At 42.5% G+C, this 18,349-nt stretch overlaps 1 protein-coding gene across 1 annotated transcript in view; it reads right to left on the bottom strand.

The window, feature by feature from the left end:
* Positions 1–2,771: 2,771 nt before the first annotated feature.
* The window catches only part of Itga2 (integrin subunit alpha 2), a 101,170-nt gene continuing 85,592 nt past the window's right edge, over positions 2,772–18,349 (bottom strand). Inside the window, 5 exon segments of the mRNA XM_037209430.1 lie at positions 2,772–6,811; positions 7,329–7,445; positions 10,018–10,107; positions 13,717–13,830; positions 16,556–16,660. Of these exon segments, the coding sequence (XP_037065325.1) occupies positions 6,731–6,811; positions 7,329–7,445; positions 10,018–10,107; positions 13,717–13,830; positions 16,556–16,660 (507 nt within the window). The 3' untranslated portion in view covers positions 2,772–6,730.

The following is an 18,349-nucleotide window of genomic DNA, read 5'->3' as shown; positions in this document are numbered from 1 at the left end:
TGCTGTGTGGGACCTGGATACTGTGCTACTAAGTCTCCAGCATGAAAATGGAGGATTAGATTTGGGATGTGCTGGAAGAACCAGAATGGAGCATCCTTGAAAGTTTGTAGTTCAGGACACTGGGAGCTTCGTTAGTCCCCACCTAGGAGTGGCAGAGTTAATTGGTTGTTGAGTGATCAAAGGTTGACATCACCCCAATATGTAGCCATTGCCAGCTGGCTGTTGAAGTGGAAGAGTAGTCTTAAAAACAAGCAGCAGCCATTAGTAGATTGTTTGCTTTGGACTGTAATGGCATGAGGTGAGTTCCCTTACAAAGCACAATCGATAATCATGGTACGTTTGTGTTTCAACTGCCTTTGAATGGGTAGAGAATGGAAAGGGTCTTATCATCACATGGAAGTAATAGATGCTCAGCCATTGATGTAGCCTCTAGATTTTTATCTTTTGGATATGATCTGTAGAATCACAGTATGTCTTCAGAACGTTTCAAGACAGTGGTTAAAAAGCAGTTGTTTGGATCTTGGTTTTGACTTTCTGAGTACGAACGTCTTGACTAATAGGATTCCTGGGTGAGTCTTGAATCCTGTTTCTTTACTTCCCTTCCTGGTCCAGGCCTTGTGAACTATAGCCATCACCTACCAGTCATGTTCCCTCTCTGTCATTTCCAGCCTAACTCATCCATTTTTCTAGTAATGAGCCTTCTCACCAGTGCTCGGATCCCAAAGCCCTGAGTTCTCACCTCTGCAATCCAACAAAGTTGCCTTCCTCCCCACCTCCCATCCTGCTTCAGGCTTGCTGCTTTGCTGTGGCTGGTGTGGACAAGCTATTCCTGCTTCTAGATTATTCTTCCTTCTGAGATTTATGGATGCTGCTGCTTTACTTTGTTCCAGTCTCTGGATGTTATTTGCACAGAGAGCCTCCATAGACTACTCTGCTTAAAGTAGTCTGTTTCCTGTGCTTGTGTTTTGTTATGGTATTGATGCTGCCTGAAGTACTACATTCAGTAGTTTAGCTACACAACTCTGTGTCACCAAAGTACATGAGCTTGTAGTGTTCACTCAAGTATTTGTTGAGTGAGTACTGGTGCTGTTGGTTTCACATACTGGGTCTCAAATTAAACACACCTGACATGTAAGTTGTGCTACACACAGATGTGAAAAGGCATCTGGTTAGAGGGACTGGTAGGCAAGTGGAGCTAGTCTAGTCACTGTGTGTTGTAATTAGCTGAACCATCCAGCAGAGGGCAGTAGATCCAGGCCTATAATTGTGACGGCCTTAAATCACATTTTATACTGACTAGAGTTGAGTTTAGTGTAGCCATTCTGTCAGGCCAGAGAGCTCCTTAAAGTGTGACTAATGTTTGATCTTTAATTAGTATCTTACTTAAAAATGAAAGGTTACCATAGGGGAAGGGACAGACTTCTAGAGAAATTGTGTTTGTAGTTTTTAATACTAATATGGAACAGGAAAAGGAATCAATTACCTTTTAAAAGTGAGTCAATAAAAAAATTAGTATACAGTTACCTGTATGGGACAAGATGATAGCTTTAGTGCAGGTTTCAGATGTCAGCGCTGAGAAGGGGAAGTGGCATAAAGTGCCACTCTGATCAATCATTTGCCATTGGTACCTGCTGGGAAATGGAAAACTAATCGAGTGTCACTTGTCATATCAGCCACACTCCAGGGCAGACCCTGGGCCCAGGAGTAGTTGGCCAACACAAAATGGATTCATGCTTTTTTGTGCTATTTTTTTTTGTTTTATTTTGCGTGGGTTTTTTTTTTTTTGTTTGTTTGTTTTGTTTTGTTTTGTTTTGTTTTTTTGAGGGGCAAGAGAGAGAGAGAAGAGGGAAAAAAAGTTAGGTGGGAGGGTCTGGGAAGAATTAAGTGAGGGGAAAGAAGAGTGTGGTTGGAATATGTTGTCTAAATTTATTTTTATTTATTTATTTATTTATTTATTTTTATTTATTTATTTATTTTTTATTTATTTTGGTTTTTTGAGACAGGGTTTCTCTGTGTAGTTTTGTGCCTTTCCTAGAACTCACTTTGTAGACCAGGCTGGCCTCGAACTCACAGAGCTCCATCTGCCTCTGCCTCCCGAGTGCTGGGATTAAAGGTGTGCGCTATCACTGCCCGGCGAAATTTTTTTAAATAAAATAATATAGGTCTTTCTGTAAAGAAAAATAAAACAGAAAACTAAAAACAAAACAATAACAACAAAAAGTTCTTCCCCCCAGCATTGTATTTTAAGCACGTGGACTCGTTTTTCTATAGAAAGCTGTACATTTGGGATGAGAATTCACAGGTAGGAATGCCTGATACCTAAGTGGGAGATGTTTAACGTTGATACAGATGGCAACACAGTCACATTCTGCCTGGCCTTTACCTCATACCTGAGTGGGAGATGTTTTAACGTAGTTACAGATGGCGGCAACGCAGTCACATTCTGCCCACACCTTGCAGTGGACTGCCATGCATATCGCAATGGCACTCTGCAAACTCAAGTCTGTGTAGCTTCAGTGCTTCAGTGTGTTCATTTCAGTGTGGGTAATTGTTTTGGACATTTAAGTCACCTCTTCCTTAATATTCAAATGTTTTAGCTATCCTTTGCACATGGTAGCACATCAGCTGCTTTGAGTTTCTACCAGACCAGAAACTTATGTTACTGACAGCCCGGGTCTTCAGAACACATCTTGAGTGTGTTCGGAAGCAAAAGGGGTCCCTAAGACATGTTGACATGTGTAACTTTGCAATAAAAACCCAAGTCAAGTAGCTCACCTTCAAAACAGTTTTAATGACGTTTAACGACAGGGTATGAAAAGAACAATTTACAAGTAAATACAACTTTCCAGTCTGGTTCTCATGCTTTGATACCAGAAAGGCTTTTATTTGTGTCAATTACTACAATTTGATTGTTCCTAAGAAATCAAATAAATTCACCAAGTTGGTGTACAAACAAATACATTCATCTTATTTACTTTTGGTGGAGAGAAAAAAGACAAAACATTTAATTAAAACCTGCAAACGTTACATCTTAACCAGATTACCTATCATGCGTGAAGGAAATAAGACAATCTCCTCTTTTAAAAATAGATAATTCTAATATAGCTGTGCAATATATACATTTACATTTGGCTTCCTTTGCCAAAATCAAGTACAAACAATATAATCTATATATTTACACAATGATTACATCTTTATACTTTAAAATTCAAAGTAGTAAATATATTACTCCCCAATTCACCCCCATGTTTATCTTTTAACTGGATGTTTACTCTGTCATGTTAATGGGAACGAACCTTCCTGAATGTACATGAAGGGCATAGTTCTAGGAGGCTGTGTATAGACTTGTTCTGTGTGTAAGGATGACGAAACTCTCCTGAGTATCCTGCCTTCTGATGAATGGAATCTTGAGGCTTTCACATGTTAGGTTACAGCTGTGTATCAGGATCGATACAGTGTAGCATTATTATTTATAATTTAGAATAATCACTTGTGTGACTACCATAAATTGGCTGTAGTTGTCTTTCGTCTTCACAGTTAAAAGGCAAGTTGCACTGTTTTATGAAAGTAACACTGCCAGTTATGAAAATGTCTGTCCAGCTAGGCGTTCATAGTTTGCTGCTAAGATGAGTGGTACATAACTTGAAATGTGTTCAGTTTCTTTATTACACTATTTTGCCCTCCTGCTGTTTACAGAGCTGTGTGATGACCACACAGGAAGCAACTCAGGTGTTTAAGATCACATTTTATGATGTACCATTTATGAAATGGAAATTTTAACCTGACATCTTTTGAGTCCTATGCATACTTTTGAAGCAAAGGCAGGGTTGAATGGACCATGTAACTTCCTTTCAAACACTGCCTACCTGCCCCAATAATTTCTTGAGAGAACTCATCTTTGCTTAAAAGTTCTTGAAAAATACAGGAGTCGTTTAGTAAAGACTGGGTGTGGGGCTCAACTGGGGACATCTGTTATTGTCCTGACCATGGCGGAAGACGCAATTTGTCCTTGAGGAGGTAGAGGCCACGGATGCTGCTTAAAACCCAGTAAGGAACAAGACAGGCCCTCCCCTCCTAAAACTACCTGCTCCAAAATTACAGTATTGCTAATGTCATAGACCCTGGGGCTTGTGTGAGAAATGCTTTAGAGACTGTGTCTAAATCTTGGTTGTAACCCAGCCCTACCCCTTAAAAACTAATCAAAGCTGATCACCCAAGCCAAGGCTAGTCAAAGGTCACAAGTTCTATGTGTATATAACCCTATTTACTACCTACAGAAGGAGAGGGAGGCTGTTAAATAAAGGAACTGTGTGCTATGGGTACTAGTAAAGCACACTAGAAAACTGTGTGTGTGTGTGTGTGTGTGTGTGTGTGTGTGTGTGCGCGCGCGTGCGCGCGCGCATGCAGTAGATTAACATGGTGTGTGAAGTATTCTCTGTCAACCTAATGACTGGTTTCTCCACTCTAAAATAAAATTTTGGTTCGAATGACACAATGATTCCACACAGCTCTTAGAAGAACTGGACTCTCGATCTTGTAACTAAGAGAGTACCAAGCTGTTTTTGCTGTGCCTCCCTGACATTTACAGCTAATATTTTTTCCCCTCTGTTTGTTTGGCTTTATCAAGGATAAAGTAAGTCAATCAATAGTCCACTTAGCTCTGGACAGCCACTCAGGGGCCAGGCCTTCCGTACACACACAGGCGAGCTGGTTTTCCTCTGAGCTCTCTAGGTCCCGTTCTCGGAGGTTGTATAGTAGGAAATCCTTGCAGTTGACTTTTCAGAATGAGTTGCTACTGAGCAGCCCTAACCCTGACTTCCCCTTTCATAATGAGAACAATGAAGTTCCTGGAGATTAAGGACCGGGCCAAAGATTGGCGCATACAGTGTGTGACAGAGTGGCCTCCCCTGTTGTTCCTGAACCCCTTTCTTCCAGCTCTCTTCTGGAGAATGTATAGGCTCAGAAATAAGGTGCAGAGGGTGGAAAGGGCGTACAACTCCCTGGGGTGCAGTCTGTTCACCTCGCAACCACTGGGTGCTTGTCAAAATGGGGGCCACTGGGCTTTCTATCAGCCCTACCTAGTAAGAGTTTCAGTGTTGCCTGCCCCAGTCAAGGACAATGGGTGCCCCTGCTACGTTAGCGGTTTCTGCTGCTCCCCCAGCCTGCAAATCCCTGAGCTGTTCCATTCACCTCTTTTGTAACTGCGACAGCTACACATGCAGGCGTCGTTTTCTTAGTTGTGTGTCAGCAAATGTAAATAGCCCCCTAAAGTTAGTGTATAACGGTGATCACACAGGTGTGTGCACTAGACAGGGGACTTTCTCACCCCACCACTTGGGGTAGTGTGTGGGGGCGGGTTGGCATTCACGGTGTGGGAGATAGAGTGGATAACTACTAGAGAGAAAAGGCAGGCGACCGGGGGCTTCTGTCATTAAGGGCAGCAGGGAAGGGGAGAGGCAGTTAGCAAAAGAAATTGTTCATCTCTAGGTTCCTCCCAGTTATCTAACCAACTGAAAGAGAGCTCTTGCTATTCCTAAAGGGAATGCCCCTCCTCCTTTCCTTTCGCAAGGGATGGCGCCAGCAGACAGTTCTACTATAAATTTGTTATAGTATAGGTTACTAGTAAATTTTGGTACCTTGACTTTTAAAAACTGTCCCTGCCCCAGCATAACGTTTGTGGGGGTTTCTTTAATAGGTGGCATATTTATCTGCAAATATTATATGTACATATACTTATTATGTACATATAATGTTTTTCTTGGTTATTCAAGCATGTTTATAGTAAGATAGGACTCAGAAGAGGCAGTCAGGGCCTGAAAGAAAGCAACAAATGTTATCTGCTTTTTTTTAAAGATCCTGCCAAGCAAGCACTCTACGATTAAGCTAAGCCCCAGCATCATTTTACCTTTTGCTTTTAGACAGGGTCTCCTTAAGTTGTCCAGGGTAGCCTTGAGCTCACTGTACAACTCAAGGAGACCTCGGACTGCTGCCTCAACTTCCTGAGCAGCTGAGATTACCATCCTGCAATAGCAGGACTTTTTTTTTTAAAACCTAGTTTATAAATAAGATGGTCACCTAAAAGTATCCTCTCTAGCAACCTTGGATGAGCAGCATACATTGAAAAAGCAATCTATGCTGGTTTTCTCTCTTTTCAACAAACATTCATATTCATTATAGTAATATAGTTATTATGTATGTGGAAGGACTCAGTATAATATACATAGTATCTACAATATAATTTATGTCACAGTTATATATATGTAATACATTCTTATATATGCTATATTGATTACATATAACATATATAATATGTGTTATGTATTATATACATACCAGGTGCTTTCCACTTTTATCGATATTGTTAATCAAATTAAAAAGAGCATTCCCCATGCACTTTCCCACCCTCAAATCTGAAAATTTTTTTGAAGGCTTGTCACGTGTAGACGCACCCCACCTTCCTGACACAGTAAATGTTAGCATGTAAACATTGGACTAGCCAGTTTAAAGAGTACTTTTCCTTTCTGTATAATGTGTGATCTTTGTAGCCCTAACCCCGACCCATAATGTCTTCATTCTCAACTGACCAGCAGTTACTCTGAAATTATCAGGCTAGTTTGCCCAGTGAATTATTTAAAAACTGGACTGTAAAAGAAATCCATTCACCACACAGTGAACTCTAGCTGGGATGTCACCAGCCGCCATGCCGTGGTGTCCATGGGGTGGGGGAGGTTTAGCTGTTGAGGTCTGTGGTCTCGTCCATCTCATCTGGATTTTGGCTCATTTTTTTGTATTGTCTTTTGAAGAAGCCAAGCTGTAAGGTGACGACATAACCTGTTACCACACTGTGACTCCAGTTACCTTGATTTGATCATTACCCGAATCCCACGCAGCCCACACCACACTGTGCCCGGAAAATACCAACCATGAAAAGAATGGCATTACCACCCGTGGCTTACTCAGCACGTGCCCTTGACCTGCTCCGTTGCCCACTTTCCTGCAGCCCCTCTGGGCTGCCTGGAGGTTTGGGGTGACTGGTGCACAGGCTGCTGACTAATGTCTTAGCGCCTGTACGTTGAGGAACTTTACGTGCAGGGAGTTAAGTTGCATTGTGTGGAATTGAATATCTGTCATATCCGTTTGAAACTGAACAAAATGTTCAGGGTGATAGGGAGGTTAAAACAAAAACAAGTCCTTACTGGCTTTTCAAAGACTTGAGTAAGAAAATACAAACAGCCTTGCATTTCTTTTCTCGATGGCAAGAGGTACCATGCCATTCACAACAGGGGCCTTTGGGAGTACCACATTTCCGCCATTCATGGTTCTCTTACCTTCCACAAACCTGCAACCAGAGCCGCCAGCAGGAGGATTCCGGCAATTATGCTTCCTACTATAACCCCTGTTGGTACTTCGGCTTTCTCGGTGGGTTTCATTATCATGAGGGGAATCTGTGAATGAATACGTGCACACAACTGAGTTGTCTATTTAGCGGAGAAGTAAGATGGCCTAACACAATTCAATAATTTATAAATACGACCCACAGTTCCAGAGGAGGGGGCTGTGACTTGTCATAAGGGCATCTGTCCCCTAAGCATCGTGCAAAACACACTGCAGAGACAACTTGGAAACTCGGGTAATGCACAGCCTTTTTATTTCTTCTTTCTCAGCTGTATTGCTGTCCTATGGTTATGCTGAGCTGAAGGCATCAGTAGCGTTTGTTGTTTAAAGTAGGCACTTCAGTTTCCAGCCTACATTGCAGCGTGTGCGTGTGCGTGTGTGTGTGTGTGTGTGTGTGTGTGTGTGTGTGTGTGTGTGTGTGATCAGACGAGACCAAAGTATCCTTGGAACGGGGCGGGGGCAGCATAGCCTCATCCAACCCCTCATTCAATAACGTTGCCTCAGCTTTTAAAGTCCTGATTTCAATACCATTCACGTTTGATATAAAACACTGGGAAAGTAGAATCGATAGGAGATCTCAGGGGTGCGGTTGACATTTTCAGTGATGACATTGCCCTTGGTCATGACCTTATGCCCATGTCCCATGAGGACTGTGGCAGTGGGGTGGAGTGGCATCCTCGGGGGCTTTGAACAGTGACACTTCATATCCCTTTTCTTGGTTGAGAAAAGAAGTCACCGCAAAATGTTCTTAGAGTTAGTAAAACAATTTATTTACTTGATACCATATGAAACTGTCCTGACAAAGGAGATGCCTTTTTTGTTTGTTTGTTTGTTTTTCTGGTTTTGTTTTGTTTTTTGAGGCAGGGTTTCTTTGTGTAACTGTGGCCATCCTGGACCTCGCTCTGTAGACCAGGCTGGCCTCAGACTCAGAACTCAGAGATTGGCCTGCCTCTGCTTCCCTGGTGCTGGGATTAAAGGCGTGTGCCATCATCACCACCACCTGGCAACCTGCTTTTTATGGTAGGAGACATAGGAAGAGAGCTCTGTGACTATGTTTCTTCCTCGTTTGTATTGAAAAGCTAAAGTGTTCTGGATGAAATTGGTATAAATTCGTGCAGTTCTCTTCTGTGTAGTAGTGAGCTACTAAGGCTGTATTCCAGAGCCCACTAACCTGGTGCTTGGATCGCCCTGTACCCTTGAGTACAATACTTCTTCATGTACCTGATTTTGAAATGAGCCTTCATATAGTTGTGTGCCAATGTATTATTTGGGTTCCAAGTATTCCTCAAAAGGTCATCCAGACTATTGTTTGGATTACAGATTAATTTCACAGACACAAATAGAAGTCAGTTTCTGCTATTAATTAGTACTGCTCAGAGAAAAACCAAGAAAAGAAAAATCTGGTGGATTCATGAAAATGAAACTTTGAATCTTCAATTAATAATATCTTCAAGGGCTGCTTTCAAGAAAGACTTTAGCAGAGTTTACATATTGCCCAAAATGCTGCATTTTTCGAACACGAGCTTTGAGAACAGTCTCTATTGCTTTCCCTCTTCACTTAGGTTCATAGCAGTTTGACTTTGGAGCCTACACTTCGCTTTGGCTCTGTTTCTGGGTTTCCATGCTGCCAGCCTCTACAGAGAGGGTGTGGGCTTTCACTGAGGTTCCCAAAGCAGAGGCAGAAAAGCAGCCTCTATTGTGTGGAATCATTTTTCCTGGGACAAGAGTGGGACAGCAGTGTTGTGAACTCAAGGCAGGCATTGAGAGAGGCCCAGAGTTCATGGGGCCCTTGGCTTTTTAACCGATCTGTAGGCTGGAGCACTGGACAGGGGCCAACGGACCAGCTGGCCTTGGGGGCAGAGTTGTGAACCGACCTCCAGTTCTTTAACAAAAGCTTTGGGAGGAAAATGCTCGGGGCTCTGCCAGCAGATTCGTCGGGCATGGAAATCCTGCTGTATCTAAAAATGGCATGTGCTAACCAGAGGATCACTGCTAAGGAAAGTCGCCTCTGCCAGCCCCAAGAACAGACAGCCTTTGTCTTCTGTAAAAGGACAAGTCTCCATAGTACTCTCCCTTTTGAATGAAGGTTACATTTGTAGGTCTTTAGACTGTAAGGCCATGAATGGACATGTCATAGTGCCTGGTTATAAGAAGTACTTAAAAAAAAAAGGGTAATAAATGCCTGATTTACATACACTTACAATGCCCTGGTTCTAAGTCATGATTTAAGCCAGTATAACTTAGGTCTTAATGCCTCAGAGTCTGACGGTTTCTCCCAGCACAGGAAGAGGTGGTGATAAGGCTTGAGGCGTGAACTGTCACCATGGTGTCCCAAACACAACAGAGCCCCTCTGTTTGTACCTTTTTCTGGTGGATCTTCACTTCTAGAAAGCCAACTTTGCAGCATGGGGGGGGGGGGGGGGGGGGGGGGCGTGCAGCAAAGAGGAAGGCAAATGTGTCACCGGACTCTGCGCCACAGCCACCTTGACCACATCTCCACCACCTGAAGCCCAGGCCTTCAGTATTTTGGTAAGAGCCTTCTGGATGGTCAGAGGTGAGAACGGCTGTTCTGTGTTTTACATGCTAGAATGTCTGTCCCAGGGAGGGATGCAGCACACTCACCGTGACAGCGTTTTCCTCAATCACGTACAACTCAGGGTTGTGTGTATCAATTTCTGCTGCTGCTGTCAGTTGCACGGTCTGGAAAGTCGACTGGAACATAGAACAAAAGCATGTCATCCTTGCAGCAGTAAGCACAGAAAGCCTGGCACATTGGAGGTTGGTTAGTTCCTGGCAGAAAGTCACAAGAAGAAAACGCGGTTCTGAAGATTCATCCCTTGCGTGCTTCAACTCGCCATGTGGACTAAGCCTGCCCATCCGAAGTTGCTGAGCAGCCTTTGAAATGGGCAGTGATTGGAGCCTGCTGCTGCAAATTAGACCAAATCTCAGGGCGGCACCCAGATGGGAGCCTTGGAAACACCTCCTGACATCATTCAAATTTGAGAATGATTCAAACAGAAGGCTCATAAGGCCTGTTTTTAAAAAGAAAAGGTTGTCACTGAGATTTTTCTTAAATTTAATGAAGCTTGATACATGAAAGAAAATTACACATAATATTCTTTCACTCATACCTGAACAAGGCACGTTATGGGACAGGACACCAGCGTTTGAGTTTCTTCTATTGTATAAAGTATTACTATCTAAAATATACCTGAACTTGATTATACATGATAGCTGCAGAAACTTTGAGCCTTCTTACATGTTAATCACATTAGGAATGATTCCATATGTCCTAAGTGTCTCTATCAGATGATACTGACTGGGGTGGATGGATAAGGACATACATTATACTGATGCTCTAAGTAAGGTTATACAGCAAGCTTACATGACATTATCAATTTGTTTATGAAAAAAAGAGTCTGCCCAATGGGAGTGTAATGATGCCAATGTCTTGCTGCTAGTGTTTGCTATACAACACAAATTGTGGGCCTGATAATTAGGTGTGATAGAACTAACACTCAGATTTTAGACCTGTCTTCATGTGCTCTGGCTATTAGGACTCCACTGTCCTGGTTACTAGGGCACACGATTCAACATCTTTGCAAAGTAACTTGCTAGACTATATCCAGGAGCCAGCAAGAGAGAATATATTTCCAAAAAGTGAGCAATTTGTTTCCTTTCTGCTGTCCCAGTCTCTGGTTATTCTTAATTTTCTCAAGATGGAAAATTGCATCATATGTTAACTCTAAATGTTGATCTTTTAAACATATATTATAGGTGAAACATTAAGAGAATTTGTGTGTGTGTGTGTGTGTGTGTGTGTGTGTGTGTGTGTGTGTGTGTGTGTGTGTAAATGGCTCAGTGGTTAAGAGCTCTCACTACTCCTGCAGAGGACTCCAGCTCAGTTCCCACCTATACCTTCAATTACAGAAGATCCAGTTCCCTTTCCTGACCTCCAAGAGCACCTGTATGTATGTGGTACACATGAACTCATGTAGACACACACACACACATACACACACACACACACACACACTTAAACAAAAACTGGTAGTCCAGTGAACTCTAGGCTTTATAGCCCCTGTAGACTTTGTGATGAAATAATTGTTCTTAAAATGCTCATATAGCTGCCCACACAGAGCCGGCTATTCTTAAACAGACCCCATATCCTACACTATTAAATAGTAGAGGAAGGTGTACAACACACACCCAGGAGAGCAAAGTAGCACACTTGCTAGCATTTGCCAAGGTTTTCCTTACAAAAGGCAGGCAATGCTTTTGGGAAGTCTGAGCAATCAGGATGTGATGAGATACTTGAGATATTAAGCTGATGTGCACTGCATCAGAAAAAGAAGTAATTACATCGTGAGCCCCATACAGGAAATGAGACGTGAATCTCGGACTGGAATGGCTGTTAAAATAGATGAAAGTAAGGTAAGTTAGCCGGCCTCTCGTGGAGGAGGAAGATGTGCTGTGCTTGACACCCAGTAATTCTGAGGGTGTAACTATTGTGAAAAAGGATAAATTCTCCACTGCTTAAGAACTTGTACCCAGAAAGGAAAGGCTGCCTCAGAGCCTGTTGAGAGGCACTTTCACAAAGCCTGGTGGTTAAAATATTGTAGCTTCAAGCAAACTCCAGAAAACCCAAATACTTTTCACAGAGGAGTTGGAGCAACAATATTTTGATGTGCAGAACTCAGTTTTCCTTCCCAGTTGGCAAAGTTGGTTACAAAAATATTTGCTCTTCAGATCGAAGGAGCCAGGAACCCACTGAGTACCAAGCTGCAGCAGCTGGGAGAACAGTGGTGCCTCCAACAGCATACATCATCTTTTAGGACTTAGAACTGTCCCAGAGGCTGTAAAGCCAATGCAACTGACAGGCAAAAGAAGACAATATTTTCAAAAGGAATCCCAACCCCTCAATCTTCTCACTCCCCCAGTTCTGTAATCTTTCCCTAAGCTTCTGCCACTATTTTCATATTATGTCTTTTCTCAATCTTACTGCTTGTGTGTTGACTCCAGGGCCAAGGTAAGAGGACGATCTCAAATCTAACCCAGAACTCCATCTCAGAGAATGGGGACTATTGATGGTTGTGAAATGGTGAAAACTGAGGGACCAGATTTCATGGAGAACCAGTGAGGGCCATACAGATCCCTGGGAGATCCAAACTAAGATAGTTTGTCAATGCTCAGTGCCAGCATTGGAAAAGGGACTAGCTAGCCATTGCAGCAGTCAGGGTCAAGGAGGTTGAGGCCAGCTCCTTCTTGTGTTACCTGTATTTACACTAAAATCCTGGCTACCCAATCCCTGCTCAAATAGTGCTATGGTAGACTCTTGCCTGCTCTGTAGGAAAACAACACCCACAATTGTTTTGGCGCTTTCCTTTTCGTGGGTGTGGAGATAGCCTCAGAGTTGTATGCTGTCTGGGTTTACTCATCAAATTGAAATTAAACCAGGAAAGTAGAGTGTCTGCCTGTTTGTTAATAGAGGGAGATGGACCCTCATGCTGGATTCATCTCTTCATGGTTTAAGATCAATGACACACTTGGCTGAGAGTTCAAGGAGAGGGACAAAGGTATGAGCATCCTGATTCAGGTGTGACTAGAGAAAGAGAACTGTGGGGACATCATGAGGGAGACCAAGAAGATGCTGTCTATGGCAAGGACAGCAAAGGGATCTGCTGTGGATATCACTCTGTATAAATAAAATGCTGATTGGCCAGTAGCCAGGCAGGAAGTATAGGTGGGACAAGCAGAGAAGAGAATACTGGGAAGTGGAGGCGGAGGCAGAGAGACACTGCCAGCCGCCTTGAGGAGAAGCAACACATTAAGATACCAGTTAAGCCACAAGCCACGTGGTAACTTATAGATTAATAGAAATGTGTTAATTTAAGATATAAGAATAGTTAGCAAGAAGCCTGCTATGACCATACAGTTTATAAGCAATATAAGTGTCTATGTGTTTATTTTTCAAGTGGGCTGTCAGACTGCCGGGGCTTGGCAGGACCCGGAGAGAAAACTCAAGCTACAGGGATCCTTGGTACCATTCATATAAATGCCATGGGCTGCTGTGGCATCTAAGAGGCATCTAAGAGAGCTCTTCATGAGCTCTCCAGATGATTCTGAGGCAAAGCCAGACAGGGTGAGCACTGGAAAGGGATGTGAACTTACTACCTAGAGTACAGCTGCTCTGGCTTGCTTGGGCATTTCCGACTGTAGGCAGGGCACGATTTCATAAAAAAGGAGGAATATTTTTGACAATGAAGCTTCATGCTTCCTTGCTCTCCCTTGATAGACCCAGTAGGGAAAGCTGATACTTACAGCAGCGAACGTCCCATTCCAGACTCTGGTAGTCACATTGATGAAGTACTCTGATTTCATGTGAAGGTCTTTCAGCCAACAGGTGATGTCACTGCAGGAGGTGGTTCTGCAGTCCTTTCAGATCAGAGTCCATGGGGAGAAAGAGAGAGAGAGAGAGAGAGAGAGAGAGAGAGAAAATGGGTGTTACAAATGCTAAAACTTTAGAAAAAGATATAACAATGCTAGGAAGGACCTGCAGAAACATGCACTATCAGGCTCAATTGGTACAGATAATCATTATTTGTATTTGTACCTATTATTATTTATGCTAATTTATATTAGTATTTATATCTATTTTAGTATTTATTATTAGTATTTAGCTCTATGAGTATTTATAGCTATGTATTATTAGTGTTTATACTAATTTATACCTTCAAGGGATTTTGATAACATGTTTCAGACTATGAACAGAGTGGACATAGCTTTTTCCAGCCATTTCCCACCTGTATTGATAACCTCAGAGATAACAGAAATATGTGAAAAGGAGGATGTTGCAGAATATTTGTTTAACCACATAAAGATGTGTTGCATGTTTCACCTTGCCTGCCTAAGGCAATTGATTTGTCTAATTAAAAGCTGAACAGCCAATAGCAAGGGAGGAGGTATAGATAGGACTTCCAGGCAGGGAGAGTAAGTAGAAGGAGGAATTTAGGCTCAAAGGAGAAAGAAAAGTGAGACGACGGGGAGACACCAGAGGCCAGCCAGGCAGACACAGAGGAAGCAGCAAAGTAGGACATGCAGAATGAAAGAAAGGTAAAGAGCCCTGAGGCAAAAATGTAAATGAATAGAAACAGGTTAAATTAAGTTAGAAAGGCTATTGGGACAAGCCTAAGCGAAGGCTGAGCATTCATAATTAATCATAATTAATCATAATCAATAATTAATAATAATAATAATCAATAATAATTCATCATAATCAATAATTAATTCATAATTAGTCTCTGTGTCTTATTTGGGAGCTGGTTGGCGGCCCAAAAAAATTCCAACTATAAAAGGGCACAACCTTTTCATTATACTATTTATGACTGTAAAAACTAAACACAGTAATTAATTCATGTTATCAGCAATGTGCTAGGCAAGTAAATTATTGAACAGAAACGTGTTGTATAATTTAGCCATTAATGACAATAATAAATTTCCTAGATTAAAATATGTCAGTAAAAGAGTCAGTAGTTCTCAGGGGTTAGAGGAGAGAGGAAGATGTGACTACAAAGATCACAGTAAGTTTTTAGGGTTGTTAAGTCATCTGGTACGCTGCCATAATTAATGGACACAGGCCATTATACATTTTCAACTCCATAGTGTGAATGCTTGAAATTCCAGCCATGAGCTCCAGTGTAAACTATGGCATAGGGGATATGTTCTGTTAGTATAGGTCTGTCACTTATGACAAATGTGCCACTCTATCATGGGGTTGCAATGGTGGATAAAGCCATGCATGTGTGAGAACAGGAGGTATATGCGAAATTCCTCTACATTTCACATGATTTTGTTATAAATTGCTTTAAAAAGTAAAGTCTTAAAAAAACAGTCTATGAGGCAGAGAGAGAGAGAGAGAGAGAGAGAGAGAGAGAGAGAGAGAGAGAGAGAGAGAGAGAGAGAGAGAGAGAGAGAGAGAGAGAGAGAGAGAGAGAGAGAGTGAGAGAGAGCAAGCATTAGGACCTGAGTTCAAGTCCTCAGCACCCACATGAAAAGCTCAGCCTAGCTGTGTGTGCCTCTAGCTCCGGTGCTGGGGGATGCAGTGCAGAGACAAGTGGATCCTGAGGGTTCTCTGGTAATCTAGCCTTTCCAAAAAATGGTGAGCATCCAGTATAGTGAGAGACCCTGTCTCAAAGATAGAAAGCAATAGAGAAGTACCCCGGCCCCATATTTCTGTGCATGTACCATTCAACCACAGACAGACAGACAGACAGACAGACACACACACATACACACTCACACAAACCACCATATACATATGCACACACACCACACCACACACAGGGACACACACACTGTACTATTCATACAAATATATTATATACAGATATAATATATATATATACATATATATATTATACATACACACTCACACCATGCTCCCCCAACACACAATGTACATACACACACCCCTGAAAACCCAAAAGCAGTCTATGACACTGGTTTATGTACGGCCAAAAAAAATAACAACATGGCTTATTTATGTAACAACATACATATACGTCGACATATTAATGCATCATAGAAAAAAGTTTTATTTCCATCTTTTCTGTTTATTCCATCCATCACAATATTAAAAAAAAATTGCAAAGAAAGAAAGCTAAGGATGACTTCAGGATCACTGATGGGGAAGAGCCACAGCTTGCTTAGGGCTTATGGTTTACTTACCCGATGACTGAGCTAGCTGCTGTACTAACCCCTTCCCTCAGAACAGGCAGAGCTGGGCAGCAGACGGTAAGTACACAGAGTTCCTCGTTAAAGGCTAGCAGAGGAAGTGTTGGTTTCCATGTGCTGGTTTCCAGCCTGATTGTTTCTGTTGATTCTCTTTCCCTGCTCTCCATCCCCTCACCCTCTGCCCCCTCCACCTCCAGTGGCCTCTTTGGCACTTCCCTATCACAGCCACATGTCCTGTTGATGCTGTGAAAACTCTGGCCTCAGCTTGAAAATGTGTTTGCTCTATCCCACTTCCCGCTCGACCTCAAAGGCAAAAGGACACTCTAGAGTGTCAGCTGCTGGGATAAAACAAGAGCCCCAGTTCCAGGTGCAACAAACACCAGATCACTTAAAGGCAAGTTCGACAGGAACATTGACCTCTCCTCACCAAATCTTTCGTAGTCCGGAAGTTTTCACTCTTGAAAGCCACAGGGGAGGACGCGGGTCCCAGATTTAGTGGATTTATTTCTGCTGTGCAACTGATGTCGCCAGCCTACAGAGAAGAAGACCACGTCAGACTTGGAAAGAAAAATGGTTGATGCAGTTTTTTTTTTTCAGCCTGCCAGGAAATCCTGCCATCATGTGGGGTATGGGAGGGGCCCTAAGCTGCTTTCTCAGGGGCTCAGTGGCCAACTGCTTGTTCTCCAGTAAAACCTGAAGTATTCCAGTCAGCTGATGTGCCCTCATGAGGCAGGCCAGCTTCTCATAGCCTGTCATGATTTCAATGTAATTTGTTCTTCAAATTTACACATTAGAAGTGTGGTCCTCAAGTTGGCAGTGTGGAGAGAAGGTGGGACCTTTAGAGTTGGGTTCCATTAGAACATTTACAGGCTAATTGGAAGGATGTGCTAAAAACAGGGAGTTCAGAATTCTAGGCCCTCTCTAGTTTCCAACTTGGCAAATGTATTTCCATCTGCCTCCTCCCAACTCCTTTTACCGACTACCATGAGTCCCTCACCAGAGCTGAAATGATGCTGGCATCATATCATTAAATAGCAAGAACTGGGGGTTAAATAAGCCTCTTTATCTGTAAAGATGCAAAATGAACTAATACTTTTCTGGTATGACATGAGATTAAGGGGCCAGTCCTGCAGACCCAGCGCTGCAGGATCTCCACAACACAGGGCAACAACAGGATATCTAAGAGGAGCCCCAGTGAGGGCCCAGCATCCATAGTGTAGCAGAAACCAGAGGCCTCAAACGGGACCAATGGCTCTTTGCAATGAACGTTTGCACATAAAGATATATGGATAAAAGGGTTTACTGCATGACTCACTGTGTCACATTATAACTTCCATGACAAGATATTTCCTTTTCTACTCTAATTTTTTTTTTTTGTTTCTTTTGGGGGAAGTTACAAGGGCAGAGGTTGGATACAAAGGAATGGGGAAATGAATGGAGTCAAAATGCATGATGTGAAAGACACAAAGAATAAATAAAAAGTTTTTTTTTTTTTTTTAAAAGAAGATTATAGTAAAACAAAAACACCATGAGTGATTCAATTCAAGGTTCTTTTCCCTGGAACATTTTAGGACTATAATTTCTTGAAGTCCACTATGCATGTTACAGGAATAATACTGCTGTAAGACCAGTTAAGTGCTCAGCTAAAGGAGACCCAATGTTAACACATTTGGTTATGACAGCAGGCACTACCTCTTGGTCCAGGCCGCGTGGAAGAACCCCTGTCTGTAGCTTTCAAAGAGGAATGCCATAGCGAGACAGTTGTGTAGCTGATCTCCTTATGGGGCCCCCTGGCAGTAGGATCAGAATCCATCCCTGGTGCATGAGCAGGCCTTTTGGAGCCCACTTCTATGATGGGACACCCACGCACAGCCTTGAGTCGGGGGAGGGGCTTAGGACTGCCTCTACCAAATGTACCTCCCCATGGGAGGCCTTATCATCTTGTAGAAGGGGAAAGGGGTGGGTTGGGAGGGGGAGGCTGGAGGAGCAGGAGGAGGGAAGAGGGGGATCTTTGGTATGTAAAATGAATAAAAAAATTCTTAATCAAAAAGAAAAAGAAAGAAAGAAAAAAAGAAAGGAAGAAAGAAAAAAATGCTAGTGTTCTGGCCTTATCTTCAGATCCTGATTTTATTGCCTTAATGGCTCTCTTTAAAAGACAACTGGGGTAATTAAAATGAATAGCTAGGACTGAGTCCTACTGGATGAAAGTCCAAGCCAGCTG

The sequence above is a fragment of the Peromyscus leucopus genome, chromosome 11, assembly GCF_004664715.2.
Source record: "Peromyscus leucopus breed LL Stock chromosome 11, UCI_PerLeu_2.1, whole genome shotgun sequence".
NCBI lineage: Eukaryota > Metazoa > Chordata > Mammalia > Rodentia > Cricetidae > Peromyscus > Peromyscus leucopus.
The sequence above is the reverse complement of the archived record's forward strand: the minus strand, read 5'-3'. Positions and strand labels throughout refer to the sequence as shown.